Here is a 25381-nt window from a genome sequence, read left to right on the forward strand (position 1 = left end):
GGTAAGAAGTAAAAGAAATACATCCAATTACGATGCTAACTCCGTCTACAACACTACCTCCTATTCACTAAACTAACATCAGTTCCCCCCTCACCATGCCTTCGTTTCCCTCTCACATCCTTCTACTGCTCCTCACTTCCAACCGCTCAATCCCGCCCAAGGATCATGCGCTCCACCCGCACCTTGATTCTGCCCTCCCTGTCTCTGCGGATGAGCATAACCCCCTGCTCCACTCGGATATCCAGGCTGAGAAAAATGACTGTAGTCTTGCTGATGGCTTGGTGGAGGCCCAGGTGGCGGCGGCGGAGGAACGTAACCTTGCGGCAGGTTAGGTGGCTGTGGCGTACCACTCCATTGTTGCTGCTGCTGTGGAGGCTGACCCCAAGGCTGGTGTTGTTGATGCTGAGCAGGCGGCGGAGAAAAGAATTGCTGATGCGCAGGGGGAGAAACGGGGTTGTATTGGTTGTGCACTGCAGGGTTATAGCCTGAAGACGACTGTGACGACTGTGATTGATGGGCGTATTGTTGCTGGTAGCTCTCTCGTCGTGGGGGAGCTTGGTTGTAGCCGTTTGAAGGCTGGCTGTAGCCTTGCTGTGGCGACATGTACTGCTGGGTTGGGGCTGTGGTAGCGGGGTAACGTGGCGTGACAGGTGGTGAGGCTGCAGGATTATACGCTGGGTGGCTAGCCCCTGAGGTTGATGGGTAACTAGGGGTTGACGACAGCGGTGGCGGTATACTCTTCTTTCGGCCTGAGCCCTGTGATACAGGTGAACCAGAAGGTTCCATCGACATCCTTTCCATAAGTTCCTTCATTCGTTGCTGTTCCTGGTCTGCGCCTTGCGCCTTGTTCCGCTCCTCTATCTTAGAGAGAAGCTGTCCTCCTTCCCCTCTTCGGTTATTAACAAAAGTTTCGACATTCTTCGAGAGACTTGAGACAGTATCCTTCATCTCTGAGTAAAAGTTCTGGGCACGTGACAAGCCAGCAACAAGATCGTTGAAGCTCTGATACACTCTGCGGTACTTGGTCATGACCGTATTCCGTTGTCTCGAAAAGGCCTCGTATTTGCTCTGCTCAGATCGTACACGTTTGTCTTTTAGCAGGTCTGAGTAAGTGCGCGTAAGTTCTTTGAGAAGAGATGCTTGTTTGTGATTCGCCTGTAGAATACGGTTCTGGTGTGGCCGGAACTTTTCAAGCTCGGCTTTGAACAACTGTGCTTCTTGATTTGCAATGGCTTTCTTGTTAAGTATGAGAACGTTGGAGATGTCGTCAGAGTGAACCTATCTGGTCAGTAAAGTGCACCTCAAAACTCGGGTTGGCATGCCTACCTTATCTTTGAGGTCCTTCAGTATCTGCATCCTCTCCTTTTTGACAAGATTCAACTTCCGCAGGATATCCTCGACAGCACCAATCTGGTCTGTCACCGAGGGACCCTCGTCAATGTCCTCATCAATCAGACTACCTTCAGTTGGCCTGGGGCTCTTTCCCTTGGTTGCACCAGCCTTGACCATGGCTCTCGAGTATAGCACATCGGCTTCGTCTGTCTCACCAGCTGATCGCATTTCGTCAAAGTCGGCTTCATATTGACGGAATGTGCTGTAGAGCTGAGCATCACTGCTGCTTGCCTCTTCAACCGCTCCGCGATAATTCCTGATGTCGCTCCGCAATGTCGATGTTAAGCGCGAACTGGGTTGCTGCGTCCATTCTGCCCCGTATTTAGATCTCATTTTCTCGCAAACGCTTTCTTCCATGTCCAACTGCTTCATACTCGACTCCAGTGAACTGATAATCTCAGATTTGTCGCGATCCAGTTGCTCAAAAGCTGCTCCAAACGATTGGTGTCCGGCAAGTTCCTCGCACCACATTCTGAAATCATTGTCGACCATCATATCCTGATCCATACCACCTCTTATGACATTAAGGCTATCGGGCAGCTTCAGGTAATCCAGACCAGCAGCCATCTCGTCGTTGGCTACTTCGACCCGCTCGCTCTCCGCGCGGATAAGCTTGGCTTTTTCTTCGTCGTATAGACTGGCTGACTCAGTCACAGCTAGAGGCACAATCTTCTGGAAGATGTCCGGTCCAATGATTCTCTGGATGTCTTGGCCCTGGTATAGCTCGCTGACAGGTATCGCTTTCGCTGCAGGCATCTTCGACACTGGCGTAAGCGACGCCTCATTTGGAATACCCTGGTGGTAGATGAAGTCGTTGTCTTTTGAAAACTCGGCCAGCTTCTCCTGCACATTCGCTAAATGCTTTTTAGTCATCTCTGATAGTATACTGCCCGTGTCTGAAGCGAGATTCGAATTGGCAGGTGCATTGTTGGGAAAACTGCCTGCGGCTCGAGTCGCGTCTTTGGCACTTGCCTCGGCGACTTGAAGTCTACAGATTGCGATACCGTGTGAGTTTGCGTCATCATCTGCCAGGGCCTGATAGTACTGGGCCAAAGAAGCCATATGGTGTGATTTGATCTGTTGAGCAGTCAGTCTTGACCTTTGAGTATGGCTGTGACGCTCCTACCTGGCAAACCAATAGCCAAACCTTCTCAAACACAGCATTGGTGACATTTTCCTGTGCGCCTTCTGTAGCCTGCGTGTACAAGAATGCAGCCTGGCTCGCCAATTTTGCGAGTAAGCCAACCTTCTTTCCATCTGCAATCTGCTTCTCTAGAAACACCTCTTGCGCCTGCGCTAGCATGATGGCAATGAGCGTCTTGACAGTCTCCCGGCTAAGATCGGTCGAGGGTGCGTGGAGGAAGTTCTCATTGATGTATGTGAACATGCCGGCGGATGCCTGGAAGGAGTGATAGGCAGTCTTGAGCCCCACATCCTCATGTCTGTTCTGGTGGGCGGCGTGACAGGATAGGACGGCTGAGATGTTGAAAATGATGCTAGCCTTTTCGTATGCGAGCGAGTATTGCGAGGTCGGCTTGTGTGTAAAAGCATCGAACCTGTCGTCGGTCAGTGGTGGCTGTCCTACATCTGCCCAACTTGTCTCCGCCTTCCATGTACTGCTCATGTCTCTGCAGCAGGACTTCCACAAACGTACCACGTAAAGCTAATCTTGATGTGGTTCTCATCCACTGGGAATCTCAAATCGAGCAGTTCCAGCTGTCCGTAGTAGCGATAGAGCAGATCCCTCCCCGCAGCACTGTCCTTTCCGGCACCTCTCATGTCCTGGCGCAGGCGGTTCAACGTGGCGCATTCTTCCGAGTAACGTTCTGGGTCGTCGCCGTACGTGGCTCGTATGTACTGTTTCAGTGGAGCTATCCAATCAATCTCGTTGGTCTGCTTAAGCGGGACCGAAATCATAGGTATTTGGGTCGTCATGATGGGCAATGTATGCGCAGTGTCAGCCGCCGCTGGGCGCGTCTTCAGAAGAGGTATTGTCACAGAAGTGGGCTGGTCGTGTCCCTCGGGCAGCGATCAGCGATCAGCGATCAGCGATGACGGTGACGGGCGACAGGCAACGAGCGACAGGCGACAATGCGGGAAGTGGGTTCTGGTAGGCCTGGGACAGGACGCTAGGACAATGGCTCCAGCACCGTATGCGCAATGCTCGTCGGCCAATGTCGCGGGTGTTCTGAGAGTCGTAGCCAGGCAATCACGCAGCAGATGGAGTGGCGGACATGGGGGCATGCAGCACAGCGAACGGTGATGTGTTGTTGGTCGGAGTGGGCTGTTCACCGAGGCACAGCTTGGTCAAGCCGTATAGGGCACGTATGCGAGCGATTGCGTTGCGGCACGGTCAAAGCTTATATGGTAGCGGTGTTGCAGTAGCTAATGCAGTGCCGTTGGTGAGCTCCAGAGGTGTCGACGACACACGGCGAAGCAGGAGCACGAGGACGAGGTAGCCGGTGGTGGGGGCCCTGCCAGGCACATGCATGCATATAAGCAACACCAGACCCGCGCCCTCGCCAGCCCGTATCCGCCTATCACCAAGCACGCACACTACCAAGATCAGACCGCTATCCGTATGTAATGCTCTCCTCTTGTCACACCGTCGTGAGAATCTAGCGAGCCCAAGTGGGTGATCCCATGTCTGCCGCTTGCGCCCGCCCAATGACATTCATAAGAGGCCGCATCGCTACGCGCCCGCGATATTGGCTGTGCAAGACTAGCGAACCTTCACCTCAGGAAACACTTGATGAGGATAAGAAACAGCCAGGGATGAGTCAATCTTTCTTCATGTCAATCATAACGGGCGTTATATTATACAAGCCTTGAGTCGAGAGGCTGGATACAAATACTTCTATACACCAATGTCCAAAGCAGCTTCTCATACGCCGTCCAATGCTACCCAGTATTTTGCTGCGAGTGCGCTTCCCATGGCGCCTAGACTCGCCGTGTGTGCCGGCCCATTCATACAATTCTCTGCGCCATCAACCTATGCTTAGCCCGAACCCTTCTTCTTCTCGTCTTCTTCCGCCTGCCGTCGTTCTTCGGGGCTAAGGTGCTTATGTTGCCCGGTCAGATTGTGCCATGCGCTCTTGAGGAACCCCTCGTTTTCATGTCCGGTTTGAGTCGTGTTGCCTGCCTCATCCTTCATCTTGCCAGGGTTGATGACCCGCTGTGCGTTCTTGTCTCCCATTTCATCCGCAAGCATCTCGAGAATAGTTCGTTGGTTGACACTGAGATACTTGGGCATGTTGACTTTGAATTCCACACGCAGGTCACCCTTGCCACCACGTCGTCCAGATAGCACCTTCATGCCCATGCCAGGAAGAGTAATGCGGTCTCCCGTGCCAGACCCGGTCGGCACCTTGACCTTGACTTCGCCGTCCAGAGTAGGAACCTTGATCTCACCTCCCAACACAGCAGTAGTCAGGGGGATGGTCGCCGTGTGGAGGATGTCGGAGCCGTTCCGCTTGAACTTGGAGTCGGTAGCCACACGAATGAGGACGTAGAGATCTCCTTTTTGACCACGAATCTGGCCAGAAGACATGGCTTGCCCGGTAAGTGGCGCATCTCCCTCTCCATTGACGCGCAGGCGCATGCCATCTTCGACACCACCAGGGATGTCGATGGTGATGGTTTTTCTCTCCTTGACTGCTCCGTCGCCACCGCAAGTGCCGCACGACGAGCCTCGGGGAATTGCGAATCCTGAACCGCCGCATGACGAGCAGGTTGCGCTCATGTGGAAGCCGCCCATGCTGGTTATCCTCTGTCCAGTCCCTCCACAGCTCTTACACTCTGCTCGTTTTGCTCCCTGCTTCAGCCCACTGCCACTACACGTCCCACACTCGACGAGTGGCGTAATGTGAATATCTTTCTTAACGCCCTTGGCTGCATCCAGGAATGAAATGTTTGTTTGCACTTCGATATTGTCGCCCACCAGAATCTCCTCCTCGAAAGGATTCCTCCGTCCGCCCGCTCTTCCTCTTCGACCGCCCGTAAATGCTCCGAACAAGTCCTCAAAATTGATGTCTTGGAACGGACCCTGTGCGCCACCACCAAACCCACCAAACCCACCAAAGCCTCCGCCAAATGGATTGCCACCAGGTCCCCCAGGCCCGGCACCGGCACTGGCGCCAGGATTGAAGCCACCGTTGGCATCGAAAGCGCCTGCACCGTACGTATCAAAAGCCTTCTTCTTCTCGGCGTCAGATAGGACTTCGTATGCGGATTGCGCGGCAGCAAACTTCTCCTTTGCGCCAGCGTCCTTGTTCGTATCAGGGTGGTATTTCTTGGCCAGTCCATAGTATGCTTTCTTGATATCGGCTGCCGATGCATCTCTACTGACTCCAAGCGTCTTGTATGGGTCGGCCATGGCGAATGATGGAGGGGAAGCATGGAAGAACTGCGCAAAGCATTAGCATACACATCCCGCCAGAGGCATGATGGGGAACAATCGTACTCGTATTGACTGTGGGCTATTCTGAGGCTGTCTTTGTGCTATTGAGGGTCTCCGCGATTGTGCTCTTGTTGCTTGCGTCGCTATGCATCGCCGCTGGCACTTGGTAAGAGACCTTGAACCAGCGATGCGTACGGGAGCCACTGCTTTGAGTGGCATTGGGCCTACGAAACTCATCTTGGAAGATGTTGGGAATTGATCAAATGAGGGTGGTGATGCCAATCTGCAATATCCTTTGCGACGCAGGCGGTAATGTCTTACCCGACAGTTGATAACTTTTTGCGGGCACGGGCCGGTGACGCACCGCCATTGGCCGCCCTCGGTAAAGAGCGCGTCGAATCTTCGAGAGTATGCCACGACGCGATGTCAGCCTGAGGATACATTGGACAGCTGGGTAAATAGAGAATGGCTTGAATTGTAATTAGATGGGTCGATGCGCTACTGCAAGTCTGCATCTCTGCGCAAAGAGGCCTTTCCTGCTGCCACTACCACCATGCATGCACTCTGGCTGCACACGGAGAGCACACCACGTCCAGACCTCAACAACCCGCTATATACCGGTACCATCCAGCGCAGAACCGAACCTTGACAATATCCAAATGCTCGTTATCCACAATGCTCGTATCTATACATGTCGGATTGCGCTGCATGCGTGCATGGCTGTACCGTAATCATCCACAGCCCCGGTACAGCCCGCAGTGCGTAGCACTTCCCTAGTCATAAGATGCCCGATATCCCAAACGCCTATTGAATGCTCATGTCCCATAAGATGTGTATAGAGATCGGAGGCGACCGCGCGCCAAAGAGGGGGTATCGTCGAAAGAAAAAAGGCAAAAATGCAGTACTATGTGTGTGCGGAATGGCCCAGTCATTTCCTGTAAGGGGCGAATCGTACTCTAAATTCTTTGTCTAGAGGTTCGATTAGCAAGGCTATGGAGGAGGAGGAGGAGGAGCTGCGCCGGCAGCCATACCTTGGTGTTTTGACTTGTACAGCCAGTCGACAATCACGTCACTCTCGGTGACGGCCTGCGAGTTGAAGCTCTTTTTGACTGCCAGCCCCAACTGGTCCTTGTGTACGCGGCGCTTCGACTTGGGTCGCGCCATAGTCGGGGACATTGTTCCGATCCCTTGGTTCAAAACGACGTGGCTGAGGGGGTTCTTGAAGCTCGACGGGCAGTCGAGGCGATAGGCTCGTCGGTAGCCGTGGAGCACAGACGAATCCTGGGCTGACCATTTGATCTGTCCGCAGCGGGCGCATGTTAGCAAATCCACAGCATGCCGGGTGATAGGACGGCGAGAGAGGCGCGACGAACATTGCCTGAGGAGCTGAGGTCAACCGACGTGTTACCACTGTTGGTAGACGCATTGTCTACTTCCTTGAGACCGCTGCCGTTCATGACGCTGGTCGCGCCGTTGCGACGGCCACCGCGAGGGTTCGAGGCCTGGAGCGTGTGCAGTTTGTCCTTGAGCGACGGGTGGGCGTCGTCGGGGTTGTGGGTGCGTTTTGGCGGCATAGTGCAGGGCCAATGGACGGCTGCGGCGAGATACAGACACGCTGGGGGCTGGTGAGGAGCGTGCGAGGAGTCGTCGAGGAGTCGCGATGTCTGGTCATGCGCTGTCCTAGTACGGGCGGCCAGCGAGAGGAGAACAAAATGACGGCAAAGGGTCCAAGCGTAGTAAATGACGTTGGCGTGTCTCGGTCAGGGTCCGCCCTCGCATTTGCATTTGTCCCCTTGCCCTCGTCCTTCCCCTGCATTAGGCCTCCGTCGTCCAAATTCCATACAAGGAGAGCGAAAATGTGTGTGCGAGCATGTTGGCAGCGGGCGCCCGCTACTCGCCCTCTGCTTTTGCCTCGCCCAGCTTTGGCTCTTATGTAGACGGCGCTGCATGGCCTCGTCGTCGCGTAAGTCGCGCGTCGCTCCTCGGCTTTCCCCTCACCATCCCTCCCGGCCCCTCGCCTGAGGCCAATAGTGCACCCCGAAGTGGAAGCACTGCCGATGTCGCTGACACGGTCTGGATGGCATTGGCCTCCTTCGCCATGCCATTTGGAAAGCAAAAAACGGCCAGTCTGCTCGTACACGGGATGTGCCAGCCATCTCGGCCCTTTGCCGCCCGCATGTCCTTCAAAAGTGGAGACGCGTAAGCTTGTGTGCAAATGTTCCCCTAGCCCTCAGCAGCTGGCCGTGGAGCCTCCTCATACTACACGAACCGCCCGTGTGTCTGTTGTTTGGGTGCGCATATGGGCCCGAGAAAGACGACTGCCATGCGTAGCGCGGGGGCGCAGAGATTGATGAAGAGGCTGATAAGCGAGTGCCACAACGACAAAAAGGAAGAGCAGATGCTAGTTGCAGTCGGAATCCTCTCGGGACCCAAGCAAGTACCCGCAGCTGGGGTTAGCGCAAGTCGGGGTTCAGTAGAGATGGGTGAGTACCGGAACAAGTAATAGTCGAGTGACAACCTGTCCAAGGTGATTGGATGTCAGTCAAACCAGCCGCATCATGGACGAGCTGCTTCAGCCAGCAAAAGACACAGTTCCGGCCACATGTGTGTATCGTAAACACACTTCTGACATCTTTTCTGAATCCGACCACGGAGTGTTATCTTGTCTATGGCGTAGTCCATCTTGCGTAGTCACCTGAACTCACAATTCACATGTATGCCCTCTATCAGACTTACTTCACTTCACTCACTTCAAGCAACATGAACAATCACCGTTTCACCACCGCTTCTCTCACCTTTCGTATGTATAAGCAGCTTCCACACAGCTTTCAGCACGCTCCACCATCTCCTCAACATCACACTTCTCTGCTATCTCATCCAACAGTGTTCAGTCTACTAAGGCCTCTGCCAGCATCATACACGCCAGCTAGCCATTCAAGTTGCAAGCATTAGCCATTGGCTCGCGGTAGTTCTCCAAGGCCTCTCACCTCTCGGTTTGTTTCAAGCTGATATTCGTAGCAGTTTTTGGATAACTTCAAAGCTTCCTAGCTGCAAGAGACCTCATCACTTCCTCGATACGGCATCCAAACACAGCATGTCCCTTCCCTTTCAGTGTTCTTCACGCCCCATCAAAACCATGGGTAAACACCTTGATCCTGCAGCTAGTAAGCTCTCGCCCTTCGCTTCTCGGCAGAACAACGCGGCCTTTCAGGCAAGCAGTCCTTCCTCATATCTTGAGTCCCGTATCTTGATCCTCGAAGAGAGGCACGCAGGCTTACAGGAGGATGTCGTTGGGCTTAAAGGACTCTGTCACGCCCTCTCCTCTACCGTCGACAGGCTGAACAAACATGACTTGCCAGTACACGCCGGTCCGTTGCGAACTGTCAGTGACATTGAAGCATCACTTCAAAGTGCTAAACACTTCGGCATGGAGTTGAAAAGGCTTAAAGAAGAGGCTCATGAGCCAGTTAACGATTCCGACGGTACGGCCAAGAAGTCGACTCCTCCCCATTTGCGTAGAAATAAGGTTGAGTCTAGCATTGGTGATGGGTGAGCCTTGTATGCCCTGATATTCATCGAGCTGTCGAAAGCTGATTATCTCAGTCCAAAACAGAGTCATGCTATTGCACTTGTCGATTCACAAGCTAAGCAGCAGCTGATGCCAGCGCCGACACCTCCTCCTTCCCCCAAGATCACCGTCCGAGGCGAATCAGAGTCTTGGAAGCCTCACCATATCACCACCTTGGCCCCATTTGCAGGCCCCATTCCATGCGCAGATGTCACGTTTCATCCAGACTTCCTTGCAAACCATCTGGGTGGCATTCCTTGGTCACCAGGTGTGCGGTTTGTTAAAGGCAAAGGCCCTTGCATACTCAAGAACCGTACATACTACCAGTTAGACCTGGAAAATGAGCCATATCTCCCACGAGCACCTGGAATGCACGGTGCCAAACTCACAGCATTCTTTAACAAGGCTCCCGAAGAAGAGTTTGGCGACCTTTTCGACACTGACTCCAACTCGTACGAGAATGTACCTATGTTCGTCCTTGTCAACAAACGTTACGTGTACTTTGGCAATTACTCGCAGACCCGCTGGTCCGACAAGTTGGATCATGACACCATGACAACTAAGGTTCCTGAACATGTCAAGAACTTCTGGGCCGAAGAGCTCGCTTCGCCGACAAGAGAAGAATGGGTTACCGAGGAACTTAAGAACCACTTCTTCCGCAGGCCTGAGTATAGCGGCTGTCTTTTTGCTGCCCCAGACAATGAGACTACTGTCAACTCTGCCGAAGAAGCAAAGCTCACTGAGAAAATGGTTAGAGATGTGCGCAAATATGTCGACGAGCTTCGTCAGTGGGATCGTGAAGCCAGTATGAAGACGGCCATGATCAAGAAGCAGTCCATTCTTGATGCATTCAATGCGGTAAGTGATCTGACAGCACAGAAAGAGATATTGCTGACCCCGCGCAGTCGGATATGGATGAGACTCCTGCACTTCGTCTCTGGTGGGAGTACCTCGAGTGCGTCGACTGGAGGAAGGACTTCTATGACCTCTTGGTAACTCTCCAGAAACGTGAGGGGCAGAAGTACGTCTAGGTAGCCGTCACAGTGCGTGCTAAGATTGTTTGAGAGGCGAGCATCTGTCAAAGTGGAATTGGTTTAGTTCTCTAGCCGGAGGAGATTATTGATGAATTGTGGCGTTAAGGTAGGATATCCACTTCTCACATGTGAGCATGAAGCAGCACGGGTGGTACTCAAGTCCAGAACGGAGAAGATGTGAGAATCTTCTCCTTCCTTCTTGAGCAATGTTCTGAGTGTCTTTTATTTGGACGTCCTTGGGCTGTGTGGCATCCTGAGTTCATCAAAATGCAGTAATATCAATTTGGAGTGGCCAATAAATTCTCAACACAACCATCTCCCTTGCTTTCGACATAGCCCTTTTGAGTAGCAATCTCAAGTGCAGAAATTCGACATAGACTCACCCCCGTGCAGCCCCTTATTTGGCTCGGTGTCCTTTCCTCCTGTCCTGAAATTGCAGCGGCGCCGCCCCACTTAATCAACACTACATATACACAATCTGCACTACCAAACAAGCCTAGTCTATTCGACCACAGCTCAATACAGAGCTTGGGAAATCCCGTGTTTGCGTCGGAGTTTTGGTCACTCTGCCCGAAGAAACGCAGCCCACATTTTTTCTACGTCTCAATCTTACCATGGACCTGGTACTCTGTTCAACATCTCATTTGTCGACTATCCATGCGTCGGCCGATTCACACCTCATGCAATCTTCTCCGGCACTACTGCAAAGCGATATAGAACAATATATGTCATTGGGGCAGATGACGTAGCGCATTGCCTAGACTCATGAGTAACTTTGAGAGTGGGTATCGTCGCCATCCTGAGATTGATATGATACGGCGTTAACAAAGACTTTAAGGGTTCATCTGAACTTTCCTTGATCATCCGCAATCGAACCTCCGGCATTGTGCAATAGCTGTTCGGAAGGACGTTTCTCAGCTCCAATCTCTGTCGCCGTTGTCATTAGGCCACTGACAGTACTACTAGCCGTGAAACGCCGAAGCTTTGATCGTAATACTTCAAAGCGGAACAAGCATTCAGAAATCCCAATCAGGAAGATTTTAGCGTAGAATAGCCCACGTGTCAAATCTATTACACACTCAAGTGACAAGCAACATCCTGCCGCTTTCCCCGCAACTTTGGACTTCCGGCTGTTGATACCCCTGCACTATTCATTTATGTCACGACGAAAATTTCGTCTTATTCGCCATACTCGCCAAACCATAGAGTTTGTCTTATATTAGTATCGGATGGGGTTTTAGTTAATGCTCCGACTACAATGGCTCTCTATAGGCCACGATCTCGCCTGGCTCTATATAATCAGAATATGGAACTCGACAACCGGTTTGGGTGTTGTTTCATCGCTGGGATGTTACGATATACATCCGGAGTGCGCGTGACATTGATCGAATACGCGGAGGCTCAGGAAAGATATAAATTGATCGCATTCTTGGCTCTCTTGCTATCCACTAAACTACGACCTTGGGTTACACTAGATATCCACCTTGGCAATCTATATCCAACATGAAGTCTTCTGTATTTCTCATAACAGCCGCGCTTTCCTTGACTGCACTTGCACATGGAGGCATTGACGAGTACATCACTGGTGATGAAGTATACCAAGGGTACGCCTCTTCCTACGTATCGAATACTTCGATGAGGGCTAAGAACATTCAGTTGGCAACCATACAACGACCCAACCGGACAAAAGAGTATACAGAGACAGTACTCATCCTATGATCCCCTGTTGATCAAGGATCTCACGGTAAGACTTCAGTACAACACGAGCCACTGATATTCTAACCCACTCTCCAGACTGTGAACATACGATGCAATAACAAAGGATTATTAGGCACCGGTGTGACAGGCACTGTTGCCGCAGGCGCCAAACTGACAACCCACTGGAAGCAATGGACCCATAGACCAGCCACATTTATGGTCTACATGGCCAAGTGCCCCGGTTCATGCAACAGCTGGGACGGCTCAGGCAAAGTCTGGTGTAAGAATGAACACCCATTCTACCAAACCGCCCACATCACTAACCTCAACCCCAGTCAAGATCTTCGAGCAAGGTCTCATATCCGGGACCGAAAACGCCGGTATCTGGGCCGGCGACGCCATCTTCGAAACCCTCAACGCAACCATCACCGTCCCCAATGGGCTAGCCGGCGAGTACATGTTCAGACACGAACTCATTGCCCTGCACCAGGCAAACAATCCCCAATGTACTTTCCCCCTCACCACTCTTATACTCCAACACTATTCAGCTCAACTAACGCCCCTACCCAGTCTATCCAGAATGCGCCCAATTCACCGTTACGGGCTCCGGCACCGCATCGCCTCCTGCCTCCTACTTAGTGTCATTTCCTGGCGCGTATACGGGGACGGAACCCGGTCTTGCGTTTGACATTGACTCGGAGGAGGCGAAGAAAGCGACCAAGTATCCTTTGCCCGGGCCGCCGTTGTGGGATGGGACTAGTAGTGGTAATGCGACTATGCCTGGGTCGGCGGCACCTTCGACAGCGGCTATGAAGCAGCGTAGTACTGGTACTTCGGGGCGGCTGCGCCGACATAGGAAGTCTTAGGCTATACTAGGTCCAGTAGTTGTGTGAGTGGGTTGATGTGCGTGGATGATGCTGGTTGTTACAATCAGTGTGAGCGAGATGGAGCTTGGGTGAATATTGAACATTCGTAAATGGGAGCCTGTCCAAATTCGAGTTCCAATCTACCCCTCTCTTGTTCTATCTTCTTCTAGTTCAGTCGCTGGATATCCGACAAAGCAGCTATCTTCCACTCAAGCACATACGTAAATATAGTTACATGTTCCCTACCCTCTTGATGCGTACTTCAAAAGTACTTCACCCCACACGTCCAAGTATAGAAATTGAAAAAGGTGAATCGATTCTGAAAATTGTTAGGCTTGGTTTGTCTCGTGCGCATGGATCATGTCAAAAAACCTACTACTTCGCCTATGTGAACGTATGTAAATTTTTCATGTTGCTCAAAATATGCTCAAGGCAATCACGCGCTTCGCTTTTCCACAGCAGATATCTTTGGCAGAGCATCCTTCAATTGCTCCTTGTCTTTTTCAGTAGGGGTATAGCCAAGTTTTTCTTCAGCCACATCGGAAATGTAGAGGCCAACACCCGCATACGCCATGACTCCCACACCGATGATCATGCGTGTCTTTGGTGGTATGCTCTTGAACCACCTGAACACTGGTCAGTAAGTCAAAATACTCTTGTCACCACTCAGATAGGATATTTCGTACTGCCAAACGGCCATTGTGGGTGTTGTGGAGTTGTTATTGTCGTGATGCTCCAGGCTCGGTAGGATGACGACGCACAACGACTCGCAATGCCAAGACCAGGCCAAGTACCAGCAGCACGCGCCATCTCACACCACAACCTCGACAACTTTCATGGTTCAACTGATCTCTCACAGTCCTGTTGTTCCCTCCAGCTTGACGCAATTGGCAGGTCATGGCATGTCTGCGTTGAAACACTAACGTCGACTGTCGCATCTCCGCACCCGTCCCGGAGGACAGATGTGCGCGCTATTACCACCCGCTTCTTGAGGCCCCCGCCAGCACTATAAGGCTTCTAATCTTCTTCAATCATGCCCGGCTTCCGCCGCTGGGGCAAATCCAAGTTTGAACGAAATCCCGAGTCGTCGTTCAAGCTCCTTGCCGCCATCATCGTCATCACCCTCTACCTACTCTTCAAGGAGTTTCAGAATCCAACCTTTCGCGGACAGGGTGCGACGCAGGCTGGCGCACAAATACAATATGCCGACTGGAACGGTACTGGAAAGGTGGACGAGACGCGGGCAAACAGTGTGCGCGATGCCATGAAATATACCTTCTGGAAGTACAAGGAGCGCGCTTGGGGTCATGACGATATCTTGCCTGTGTCAGGGCGCAGTGCTTCGTCCAGAAATGGCTGGGGCGCTTTCATCGTAGACTCGGCAAGCACGCTGGCCCTGATGGGCTTGTGGGATGAGCTAGCACACTCGTTGGAGCACATGGTGGCCATCAACTTTACCCAAACAGAGGACCTTGTCGACCCCTTTGAGACCACGATACGCTACTTGGGCGGGCTCCTATCCATTGTGGATCTGTTTGATGTCGGGCTGATTCCCGAGGATGTACTAACCGGAGAGGCGCGCGATCTCATACTTGATCAGGCAGTTGTTCTAGCAGGCAAGCTAGCACCAGCATACGACACCCCTACAGGCTTGCCGTGGCCCCGTGTAGACTTTAAGACAGAAGAAGGCGAACCACATCCTTCTTTCATCCTACAAGATGATCCCGCACAGCGTGAGTTTGAGCACCCTGCAATTGGACCTGCACGAATCGGCTCTTCAATTCTGGAAAACCGCGTCCTGACAAGGCTGACTGGCGATGATATCTACGTCTTGAATTCTACAAAAGCATGGGCACCTCTAGTATGGTCCAATTGGAGGACACCATGGCCAGGAATGGTAGATGCGCCTGTCGATATCATGACAGGAGAGCCCGTCCGCCGCCAAAGACACTGGGATGGCGGTCACAATTCCTACTACGAGTACCTGGTCAAAATGACAATCTTGGCGCCTCCCTCAGACCCCCATCTCCCGAAGTACAAAGAACGTTTCGTGAGGGCCGCCTACTCTCTCCGTAGACACCTTGCCTCCCGCTCTGCGCCCGCACCCGGACATCTCATGCAGCACCTATACCTCGGCCGCCAAGATGACGAGCAATTTGAGAACCAACAAGGCCACCTTGCCTGCTTCGCCCCCGGAACCATCCTCCTCGCCTCAAAATTCTACACCGAAAAACCTCTCCGCACTTTTGCTCTCGCACTCCTTGAGGGATGTCACCACGCATACACGTCGACCCCCACTAAAATCGCCCCAGAAACATGGTCCTGGACCCCAAAATTCAGCTACGACAAGCCGCTCTTCGCTCCGGAAACCCCGCGCCAAAAGAAAGAAGCGTCTACCACTGGTATCTGGTCTCGCGATCCAGCATACAAGGGTCGTCCCGAGTACGTCGAAAGCATTTTCTACGCCTGGCGTATTACCGGCGAGCAACGCTATCGTGACTGGGCCTGGGATGCGTTTTCCGCACTCGAAAAATATTGCAAGGCGCCATTTGGATATGCACAACTAGCAGACGTTTACGATACCAGTTCAAAGGATGAGACCAGATGGGTTGATGTGCAAGAGAGCTTTTGGGCCGCCAAGACGCTCAAGTATCTCTGGCTTACGTTTTCGGATGTCGAGGTCACGAGTCTGGATAGTTGGGTGTTTAGTACTGAGGGGCATCCTTTTCGGATGATTCGCTGAGCGTGGGGAGTGGGGTACGATGTGAGGTTCGTGACGCGGGGGAGTATTGTGACTAGAAACTCCAAAAAGAAGAATGGAGGAAAGGTCATTTGTATTGTAGGTAAAAGGGGCGCAATGATACCCGGCATTTGTCTAGTTTTAGTTGAAATGAAGGAAAATTAAGATGATTAAGAGTTTTTTCCTTCTTAACAAGTTTTGAGCTTTTTTTGTCTTTCTTTCATTCAACGACCTTTTAATTCAGTAATTTTGTTAGCGCTTATTACAGCGTCTTTTGTCCTTGGTATCTCCCGAGATTCTCCGTACATCAATCGATTATGTATCCCCCTCCTACCCCTCCCCGCTTTCCCACTGTCATCTCATCCGTTCCCACCCGACGCTTTCCGCCCATTAACTCAACAATCATCACATTCACACCAAAACAAAACAAAAGCACTACACTCATCACACCCCACATTGAACGTCTTGCAGAAAAAAAAAGAAGAATTATGATGGACATAACATAGCTTCCGCAGCATACAAAATCAGATGAAAAAAAAACTTTCAAATACGTTGTTTTGGTATTCTCTGCATAAAACAAAAAAGCGGGATCAAATAATCAACTATTGTCGAACCCCTCCACCCCCCAAAAAGATGATGCTGGGTATATATAAATGAGTAAATCATGGAGAGATAGAGAGAGCGCGAGGAAAAGAACTAGGTAGGAGTAGTAGGTATTGTTTGGCAGACAGAATGACAAGAAAAACAGGTGGACATGTCGTTATGGAACCAGAAACACGCTAGGGAAAAGGGAGGGGTTGGAGGGGGGCTAACTTTCTACACGTTTGCCCTCTCATACCGCCACCGCCCCCCTGTTTTTGTCGTGGAAAAGAAATTCAACGCGATTACGGGACCGTTTTATTGGTGAGGAAGAGATTTGACAAGGAAAAGAAAACACATGTAGATGAGGGATTGATGAGGGAGATATAGGAATTGTGTTTGTTTAGGCCGTGGTATAAGTCTTTGCGTTAGCAAAAACCGCGTTTTTTTTTCAAACAGTACCGAGTAAGAATTTCCAGTGAAAATCATTACTCGTCACGTCGAACGAGGGGTTTACGTCCCGGAGACTAGGCAGCTTCTCTGCACCATTTGTGATACCGCCGTTGATCTTAGGGAGGGCGAGGTTATGTAGTAGCGATACTGTGCGGCCTGAGCCTGTCGAGAGCTCAAACGTGGTGCCATTGGGACTCCCTCTACCAGGTGCGTCGTGCAGAGCCAAACGCATAGTCGAGGTGATGCGACGGAACCGCTCGAAGGCGTCTTCTCGATTGTTTGAGGTATCTCGTGGGCGCGGCATCAGCGAGGAGAGTTGGTCGCGGTAGTAATCAAATGTTCGTGCTAACTGCAGCTCGCTGGGGTCCCAGCCGGGGATCGGCGATGCGTAGAGGGCGAGTTTACTCAAGCTGGTAATGGTGTTTACGAGGTTGAGCCAGTCGATTAATGAGACAGATTCGAATTGGTTCGAGGATAGTTTGGTGGTATTGTCAAGAAATTGCTCGAGGGATCGCACGTACGTCACACGTAGCGACAACTGGAACCCTGAGGCCCAAGGCGTACAGTCTCGGTCTACAAGATCGACAGAGGCGGCGATTCGGTAGAGATGTATACGGGCCGCAAGCTGTAGCCATTGCAAGGTTGCTGGTGTGCTGTTAGTGCTGCTTCAATGAGGCTGTTTACATTTAATGCTCACCAAAGTCATTCGCCTGTAGTTTGGAGGAAAGGCGAATGTTCTCCCACTTCTCGTTCAAACGATTGACTTGTGTGCGAACAACTACTGCCTGCTCTGACTGACTGCGAAACGTCTCCTCCACATCTTCCATGTACTGACAGACGTCCATCAATATAGGGAGAACTGTGTCAGTTTTGTTTTCCCATGAAGAAGCAAGTTCAGAAGCGTAATTTCGGACAGTTGTTGTATGAGACATAGATCGCGCCTTCAGAGGCTGCATCAACCCTATATTGGAGGATAGATAGTAACAACCCAGGTAAGCTCGTTTTGCTTCTTTGTCTCTGGGATCATCCTTGTGCAGAGGACTCCTTGCGGCTCTTGATAGGTTGTCCAAACCCAGGTCATGTGCTATGCCCAGGCACAGTTGAAGAAGCAAGGTGATTGAAACGGCCTGAGCGTCCATGTAGTGCTGGTGCCAAGCTATAAAAACCAGCAGTCCCTGGAGTAAATCCAAACTCTTTTCGCCTTTCATGATTTTAACCATGACTACCTTTCGGAATTCTTGGCTAAGTGCATGCCGGAGCGATGGTGAATCGTAGGATGCGGCTGTTAATACAGCAAACAACAACATTGGGCGATTGTGGAACAGATCCTGGCAACGACAGTCCCTTGGTACAATCACAAATGGAAAGTAGTCGACCATGCCACGGTAGGTATCAAGCAGCATTTGCATGTGTACCAAGCTGATAGACCGGATGAGGGGATCTAATCGGCTAAGACATGACAGAGTTTCGTTAAAAGATTCCCAAAATGGCACTGGATTTTCGGGTTGAGATCCAGGGCTGAGGAGAAGTGCAGTGCTAGGCGCAGACGACAGAGGCACTGTTGGAGCAATTGCTTGTTTTGCCGTTGGGGCTTGCTGCGGCGTGTCTAGGACTGCCAGTTGGGAGGGAATAGTGACTACCGAGGGTAAACTGGTTTGAGCCGACGAGGGCGCCATGGTCGCAACAATGGCAGACAGTTTGTCCAGCTTCTTGTCAAAGTCGCGCAGCTTGCTGGGAGTCTGGCCATCACTGCGCGCCTTTGCTGGCCGCCTGCGGGCGACATGCTCTACGCACTCTACTCTAGCCTTCTGGCACCTGGGGCACGTGTCATTGGATGTGGAGTAACAACAGCGACGGGTCAACATACCTTTGGCAAATGCTCGGAGTGTCCGAGGGCACACAGCGAACCTTGTGTTTTCGACATCTTTCGCAGGCAAAGGCATTGCCTATCCTGCCCTCCCGAACGTCCATGATGGGAGCGAGGCTGGCAGACTTGGGAGAGGGAGAGCCATCGGTCTCCGGTTGCGTCCTCGCGGAGGTCGCGCTCGTGTGGGGAAGTCCGATCATATGCCAAGTCCGGGGTCGAGGTTGCTGTGAGGAATAAAGGGCTCCAGGCGCGCGTATTGGATGGTGCCAGAAATCAACACTGCGCTGACAGGCCGGTTGGCGACACGGTAGGCCATTGCATCGAGACGCGAGAGCTTTGAAATGCGTGCAGCCGCGGGCTTGCCCATGTGGCAGTGCGAAATCGTCGAGATACCTCGGGTAGTATGGGCGTCGGCGCATCAATGGCCCGCCCTGCCGGCGGCTACATACTCCCGACTCCAGCAAAGCTGCTCAAACGCCTTCCGACTGGTCCGAACTTCCGTCCAATCCATGCCGGGGGGTGGTGGTCAACATAGCGTCTTTATAACGTGAGCCATGTCTGGCGCAGACAAAGAGGTGACGACGCTGGCCGTCAGTCCCCTGGGTAGAAACAGACGGCTCGCCCCCTAGACGCGACGCTACCACGATAGTTTTTGCCCTCGACAGCCGGCTTTGATCATGACTAACCTACTAACCACACGACAACGACATGGCATTCCAAGCCCCACGCGGCCATGCGAGCGGCTTTGCAGGAACCATCGGATGGGGCAACAGACCGGCCCTTCTGCTGGTCGACGTCTGCAATGCTTACTGGAGTGAAGATAGCCCGCTCGACACCCGGTCAAACCCTGCCTCTGCGGCGGTGCCCGCATCCATCGCAAAACTCGTCAATGCCGCCCGCCAGGGAAAAGTACCATTGATATGGACCCGCGTTGAGTACATGGAGCCTGACATGGCCGACGCGGGGCTGTTCGCCTGCAAGGTCCCGTTGCTGCATGTTTTCCAGCGGGGCAAGGAGACGGGCCTCGAGAGTTGGGTTCCAGGCCTGGAGCCTGCTGCAGGGGAAATCGTCGTGTCCAAACGCTACCCGTCCGCCTTCTTTGGAACCGACCTCTCGACACGACTCCAAGTCTCCCGTGTGGATACTCTGGTCATCTGCGGTGTCAGTACCAGTGGTTGTGTGCGTGCAACTACTCTGGACGCAATGTGTCTGGGATTCCGACCAATGGTGTGCACTTATATGGCAATGACTGGGCCTGTGGAGACGTCGCTAACCATGTAACCAGGTTGTTGGCGAGGCCTGTGGTGATAGATCACCTGCTGTCCACGATGCAAATATCATGGACATGGGCGCCAAGATGGCAGACGTGGTTTCCGAGAAAGAGGCGATTGAGAAGCTCAAAGCTGGATGGTTGTGAATGCATTCCGCTGAGCTCGGCCCGTCCGTCGTCTTGCCGTTTTCCACTCTCTCTCTCGTCTTGGACGTTTATTTTAGGTTGAGAGATTGGGCTTTTGGGCTGGTATTTTGTGTCGCACCATCTTCCACGGCGGGGCCAAGTCAGCATTTAGCATGTTTAGAGAAATAGAGCAAAATCTCAAAGGTACAAGATGAAGCGCAGCCCAACCAGCTCATCAGATGCAGTGACCTGACATGGAACCAGGCATGCCCGATGACCTGCCCTTTCCTGATTCTCGCTGCCTGCTTCACATTGGCAGCTACGTGTACACACTTACTCTACCCGCCAGATTGGATCGTACGTAACTTCAACTGACTCACGCCACCCTATACTGTGCCGACAAACTCCGCTACCAACACTCGCAAATACCTAGCGACGGGTTGTCGTTCACAGTAAATACACCACCACATGTTTGCCTTGGCTTCCTCGGTATGAACAAGCGTGCCCTGCCAGTCCCGGCACTGCGCTACACTCCCTATCCTGGTGCTGAGCCGATACCCGACTGTGTATGGGAGTGTTGCAGATGTCGTAGGAGATGGTACACAAAAGAGATGGGTCATATATGTATTGGATGCAGCCATACATACTCAGTCGACTGTTGTCATCTTGCTCAGTAGTAACGCCAGCCTTGTGGTGGTAGTCAAGGGCCTTAAAGATTATGTAAGACTATCATCTAACTACTACCTATCATCAGCGGTACTTGACCGCGAGAGCTTTTTCCACATGAATTCGGCTGACGACAAGGCAGACCCCAACAGCTTACTCCACTCTCAAACATTGGTCCGAGTTTCCTTTCCTTCTCCTGACAGCCTTCTGACTATGCTCATTTCTAGACTCCTTTGCTATATCCACTCTGTGCGACGTCATCTGCATGCCCTTGCAGGTTTCGGTCATGATCTTCCCATCAGTCATGGACGAATACTCGATTTTTCCTGACATCATTTGTCTACCATTTACTTGGCCTGACCATATCAAGATCGATTAATCATGTGCGGCCCTCAAGCTCGCGTACCTAGCGTCCATGGCATCTGCACCTCACCCCGACTACCCTGCCGAGAAGACTTTGTCGGTCTCCACATGGCGAAAATTGGTGCAGGAGTCAGCTCATGGGCGCTCTTCCTCCATTCGTCGCTTGCATTCGGTTGTTCGGTATCGAAGGCAATTTTCAGCAACGATTGAAAACCAAACTTTTCGTATAGCGGCTTGCCCATGGCCGACGCTTCCATCCAACATTCCACATCGAGCTCGTCGGCACGCACAACTCCCACATCCATAAGCAGGCAACCGATACCCCGAAGTCGATGAGCAGGATCCACTGCCATCCAATTGAGTGCTATTGGCCATTGTTAGCGACTGGAAGAAAGCAACTCCAACTATTTTTCAATACTGTCGATCTGCGGAATAGTAGCGCGTTTGGAAAAAGAAACTTATGCTCCACTCACCACAATGGGGCCGTGCCATCCAGCTTGCGCGGGGCTTGTACACCTGATTCAGTATCGATTCGCAGAAACGCCGCTGTTCACCTTCGGGCCACCACGGTGCCTTCAAATCTGGTGCTCCTGCTGCGTAAGGATTTGTTGTCGAAATCACCCATTGTGCGCAACCCACGGCTTTGTTTGTGACGGTGTCGAATGCGTAGAACCAATGGATTGATCGATCGGCCTGGTGTTGTTCCCAGAAGCGTTGTTTCGATTCGTTGATGGCAGCCTCGCGGTGAGCAGCCGTAAAGCCAAGGACAGGAAACACAAGTTGAATAAAGGGTTCGTAAGGTGTGTAGTTTGCAGCCCAAATAACTTCCAAGATGCTATCCAACTCTTGCTTTGTTTTGGCCTCGCGGACAAAGTATCTTTGGCCCATGGTTGCACTTCAGTGATCAGATGAGGCTGTGGCGATATCGGACAGGTAATGTAGTCGTCGAATACGCTACCTTGCCGCCATGGCGCATGGACAGCGGAACCGGAGATATAGCATATTCCAAGTATTGGACATCGTAGATTGCCGTGTTAGGGTGAAGACGCCCAACAAGGAAGGTACCGTTGACACTATTAGCGCCTTGGCCGGCCGGGCAAGTCACACCCTTTACACTAGCACACTTTTGCCCGATAACCCCTCGTTTGGTATCACTATCATGGCCTTAAGATGCTTGCGACCTTCCTCGATCGTACAGCGCCGGAAGACCGCCTGCTCGGCGATGTAACCGTCCACAGAGACAGATGGCGTTGCAATTCATCCACGACCCGACTGTCGGAGCGCAAAAGCCAAAGAGTTGTTTTCGCCCGACAGTAGTCGTGACGTACGCCTGTGCTACTAGTAACCTGGACACGTACTGCACAGCCAGCAGGATTTCTGTCTTATGAGGCCGCGTATGTTTGGCGCTCCATGTCCATCATATGAACCACCCCAAGATGGAAGTATCTCCAGCATATCAGCCAGTATGTCGCGACGAAGGTGATGGCTTGCCGGAACTAGAGGCAAAAGATAGCATATCATGGGACTCCAACAGCACCGAGATCATTCCGACCAATACGCGCAGCTTTGTTGCATACTTGTCGCTTCTGCTACTCTCACTTTCAGCCAACATCTTGTTGGTTATGGACAACGCCAGACTGCGCATCTTACACTCTCCTGCCAAGAGCGAGTACAGTAGGTAATGGGCATGAAATATTGGATGTGTGCTCACGGTCCTAAAGGCGGACTGACTCTCAATACCAACGTGCCCTATCACGCCATGACCAGGTACTGGCACCCTAATGCAAGCGACAGTGACATGGAGGCAGCGTGGGATGCCATCGATACAAACGCCATGGCAGTGGCACTTGACGACAAATTTGTAGAGCGTCTTGGTCTGCCCCCCTCGACTCCATTTCCATGGGACACCGAACGTAGTGTATACTATGTCAGGGGTATACACGACCTACATTGCCTAGTGAGTTCAGCATCCCTCTGCAAATCCTTAAAAAACCGACTTTACCAGAAACTTGTTCGTAAAGCTATAGTCTCGAAACATAAGGGCAGAGAACAACCCTTCAATCTGCTACACATCTACCACTGCCTAGATATGCTACGCCAAGACATCATGTGTACAGCTGATGATACACCAATGCCAGCACCATTATCCCATCAATCAGGCGATGGTCAGGACCGAAAGTGTCGCGACTGGAACAAACTAATCGCATGGGCAAGGCGTCCTGATCAGCACGCCTGTTACGAGTTCGACGACTATCGCGAGGCTACGAATACGCTTGAGAACTTTGCGTTTTGTCCGCCTTCATCTCCGTATCGAGATGTTCAGCGGGCTTACTTCGAATATCACGGGCACAAGGATCCATACGAACACAGCGAGAATGCAGAAGACGTGATCGTATTCTGAGCTCGCGAGTGACCCGCTCAAGGAGACACGAATCGCTTGTGGCTTTTTTGTCGGTCCTTTAATTCATACTAAAAGTTAGATTTTTCCACGCTACGAGCGAAAACACTCGCCTTTCAGCTCTCTACAAGTTCCGATGAGCATGCGACGCGATATCGATGTAGGCTACACAGCATAGTGGTTATTAACCACTAGCATCTCTGGACCATGGATCGGAAGACGTGTATTTTCAAGCCGCTTGACCACGAAAAGAACGAGGCAGACACCCTTATCAGTATCTTCATTCCCTGTCATCACAATCGACCGAGGTGTGGGCTTATCCTATTGTTGTGATCGATGTTCGGAGGATTTGGGGCGAGCGCAGTGCGACTGTGATTCCGAGGCTTACGATTTTTGAGAGCAGCTGAGGACAATGCACGTCTAATATGTTGGGAAGACCACGATTACATACGAAAAGTGACGGTCCCGACATGCTGAGCTGAGGTACGTAGCAGTCAATACATATATCTTAACACATAAAACATCAATATGTACTCTTTCACCCATTGCAAACTCACTCTACAATCTTTCGTCGTATGAGTAAAGCGATATCCTGTAAGCCTGCGCCATGCTGACATACTGACCTTTGGATAGAACGTAAAAACTCGCAGAAGCACGCATAATTCAAGCTACCCACCATGCACGCCGCCACTGCCCTAATCTCGCTCCTTGTCTTTGCAACGAGTATTTCTGCAGCTCCTGTATCTACACAAGCGGTAGCTCGAGCTGTGCCTGATATAAGTGAAGTGGCCCGAAATCCAGCACCGATCGACAACAGAGTTCATTGGGAAGACGGAAAACCTTCGCTTGGTGACATTGGGAATATCTCATGGGAGGACCTTAGAAAACTGAAAGAGCTTATGCATCATTTATCGGGAGGAAATGAAGCGTCAAATACCGGCACCATTGGGGAAGTCAAGACTTCTGTCAAAGACCATGGCAAATTTCATTCATGATGCTTGGTTCGCATGGGTAACAATGCCGACAGAAGTTTAAAGTATATCATCTCATTTCTTTTAGTATGATGTATTTGCTAATTGAGTACAGTTTTTTTTCACGCGCCGCACATCAAGTAGCTTGCATCCAGTACATAAGCCAAAAGCACAGTGTACAGTACAATCTACTCTTTAATCAACAAGTCAAGAGAAAAGAAACAGTTATATCTGAGAGATACGCCAGTCAATTTATCCCGTTATGCATCCTTCGTTATTTGATGAGCAGAGCGTATCTACCTTGATAGCATTCCATAGCATTCTCCATGTCAGAACTTGTGAGCAGCCATCTAGTATGGAGCGCCACCGCTGCAGCGGTGACCGGATCTCGACCTAGCACATCAATGGATCACTGCATCAGATGTGCACTGGCACATGTGTCACAATATCAGCGACCGGCCGTCTTACTCAACTTCCGGTAACAGCTGCCGTGACACAATGCCGAGAATGGTGTGCTACAGGGTTACATAACGATCGACAAGCTTAAAAGCAGGTCACCAAGCCTGTCAAAGCGGGCAAGATAAGCCTACCCGTTCTAGCGACTGGGGTATTATCTGATCTGCTAACCCAATCTGACCCACCTATTCATATGACCAGGTAACACGAACTCACATACAAGTGGGCATTTCGGTCGGCGATCAATACAGTGCTCCATTCGTGCATATCACTTTGTCGCCTTGTAACGCCTGTGCAATGCGATACAGCTGCATCTCTACATCTAGGATTTGTGCACACTTGCTAATTTTCTGTCAATATTCTGTCTTCCTTGTTTCGCTACTACAGGTGTCTTGTATTGTAGACAGACAGCGGATAACTACTTTGTGCGGTATGCTGGCTGTCAGCTCTCCAATCGCGCGTTGTCGCCCATTTGGCGGCTCGCAACCTTACTTTGTTTGCGCGCCTGTGTCGCTCCAATATGAATGGGTAGACG

At 51.5% G+C, this 25381-nt stretch overlaps 11 protein-coding genes across 11 annotated transcripts; 6 read left to right on the forward strand and 5 right to left on the reverse strand.

Moving 5' to 3' along the window:
- Positions 1-132: 132 nt before the first annotated feature.
- Positions 133-6028, reverse strand: PSV08DRAFT_372896 (ATP binding protein; the record flags this gene model as incomplete). The annotated part of the gene is made up of 6 exons (XM_066093226.1): positions 133-1278; positions 1327-2469; positions 2519-2948; positions 3047-3359; positions 4402-5797; positions 5855-6028. 6 exons carry the CDS (start codon positions 6026-6028, stop codon positions 133-135), a joined length of 4602 nt encoding a protein of 1533 aa, XP_065948670.1.
- Positions 6029-6620: 592 nt separating this feature from the next.
- On the reverse strand, positions 6621-7481 carry PSV08DRAFT_8301 (uncharacterized protein). The gene is made up of 3 exons (XM_014220622.2): positions 7165-7481; positions 6823-7090; positions 6621-6760 (listed from the first exon to the last, which is right to left on the reverse strand). The coding sequence occupies exons 1-3, from the start codon at positions 7363-7365 to the stop codon at positions 6720-6722; spliced, it is 510 nt and encodes a 169-aa protein (XP_014076097.1). The 5' UTR covers positions 7366-7481; the 3' UTR covers positions 6621-6719.
- Positions 7482-8927: 1446 nt separating this feature from the next.
- Positions 8928-10390, forward strand: PSV08DRAFT_184800 (uncharacterized protein; the record flags this gene model as incomplete). The annotated part of the gene is made up of 3 exons (XM_014220623.1): positions 8928-9340; positions 9395-10217; positions 10265-10390. 3 exons carry the CDS (start codon positions 8928-8930, stop codon positions 10388-10390), a joined length of 1362 nt encoding a protein of 453 aa, XP_014076098.1.
- A 1506-nt stretch (positions 10391-11896) lies between these two features.
- PSV08DRAFT_353954 (glycoside hydrolase) lies at positions 11897-12957 on the forward strand (the record flags this gene model as incomplete). The annotated part of the gene is made up of 5 exons (XM_014220624.1): positions 11897-11997; positions 12050-12137; positions 12188-12371; positions 12427-12597; positions 12662-12957. 5 exons carry the CDS (start codon positions 11897-11899, stop codon positions 12955-12957), a joined length of 840 nt encoding a protein of 279 aa, XP_014076099.1.
- A 242-nt stretch (positions 12958-13199) lies between these two features.
- PSV08DRAFT_364222 (uncharacterized protein) lies at positions 13200-13689 on the reverse strand. Its single transcript, XM_014220625.2, has 3 exons — positions 13644-13689; positions 13334-13583; positions 13200-13276 (listed from the first exon to the last, which is right to left on the reverse strand). Exons 1-2 carry the CDS (start codon positions 13655-13657, stop codon positions 13394-13396), a joined length of 204 nt encoding a protein of 67 aa, XP_014076100.1. The 5' UTR covers positions 13658-13689; the 3' UTR covers positions 13200-13276; positions 13334-13393.
- Positions 13690-13990: 301 nt separating this feature from the next.
- On the forward strand, positions 13991-15871 carry PSV08DRAFT_206854 (glycoside hydrolase; the record flags this gene model as incomplete). Its single annotated transcript, XM_014220626.2, has 1 exon — positions 13991-15871. The coding sequence occupies one exon, from the start codon at positions 13991-13993 to the stop codon at positions 15698-15700; it is 1710 nt and encodes a 569-aa protein (XP_014076101.1). The 3' UTR covers positions 15701-15871.
- A 357-nt stretch (positions 15872-16228) lies between these two features.
- Positions 16229-19015, reverse strand: PSV08DRAFT_403711 (uncharacterized protein; the record flags this gene model as incomplete). Its single annotated transcript, XM_014220627.2, has 3 exons — positions 16229-17374; positions 17427-18544; positions 18597-19015. The coding sequence occupies 3 exons, from the start codon at positions 19013-19015 to the stop codon at positions 16728-16730; spliced, it is 2184 nt and encodes a 727-aa protein (XP_014076102.2). The 3' UTR covers positions 16229-16727.
- A 276-nt stretch (positions 19016-19291) lies between these two features.
- PSV08DRAFT_317734 (Isochorismatase-like protein) lies at positions 19292-20123 on the forward strand. Its single transcript, XM_014220628.2, has 2 exons — positions 19292-19823; positions 19882-20123. Exons 1-2 carry the CDS (start codon positions 19305-19307, stop codon positions 20011-20013), a joined length of 651 nt encoding a protein of 216 aa, XP_014076103.1. The 5' UTR covers positions 19292-19304; the 3' UTR covers positions 20014-20123.
- A 563-nt stretch (positions 20124-20686) lies between these two features.
- Positions 20687-22052, reverse strand: PSV08DRAFT_364226 (uncharacterized protein). Its single transcript, XM_066093059.1, has 3 exons — positions 21495-22052; positions 21065-21385; positions 20687-21014 (listed from the first exon to the last, which is right to left on the reverse strand). The coding sequence occupies exons 1-3, from the start codon at positions 21907-21909 to the stop codon at positions 20812-20814; spliced, it is 939 nt and encodes a 312-aa protein (XP_065948671.1). The 5' UTR covers positions 21910-22052; the 3' UTR covers positions 20687-20811.
- Positions 22053-22457: 405 nt separating this feature from the next.
- On the forward strand, positions 22458-23553 carry PSV08DRAFT_364227 (uncharacterized protein; the record flags this gene model as incomplete). The annotated part of the gene is made up of 3 exons (XM_014220630.1): positions 22458-22695; positions 22743-22978; positions 23027-23553. 3 exons carry the CDS (start codon positions 22458-22460, stop codon positions 23420-23422), a joined length of 870 nt encoding a protein of 289 aa, XP_014076105.1. The 3' UTR covers positions 23423-23553.
- A 543-nt stretch (positions 23554-24096) lies between these two features.
- On the forward strand, positions 24097-24414 carry PSV08DRAFT_378390 (uncharacterized protein; the record flags this gene model as incomplete). The annotated part of the gene is made up of 1 exon (XM_066093350.1): positions 24097-24414. One exon carries the CDS (start codon positions 24097-24099, stop codon positions 24412-24414), a length of 318 nt encoding a protein of 105 aa, XP_065948672.1.
- Between the last annotated feature and the right edge of the window lie 967 nt (positions 24415-25381).

The sequence above is a fragment of the Bipolaris maydis genome, assembly GCF_028858645.1.
Source record: "Bipolaris maydis strain C4 unplaced genomic scaffold PSV08scaffold_11, whole genome shotgun sequence".
Lineage (NCBI taxonomy): Eukaryota > Fungi > Ascomycota > Dothideomycetes > Pleosporales > Pleosporaceae > Bipolaris > Bipolaris maydis.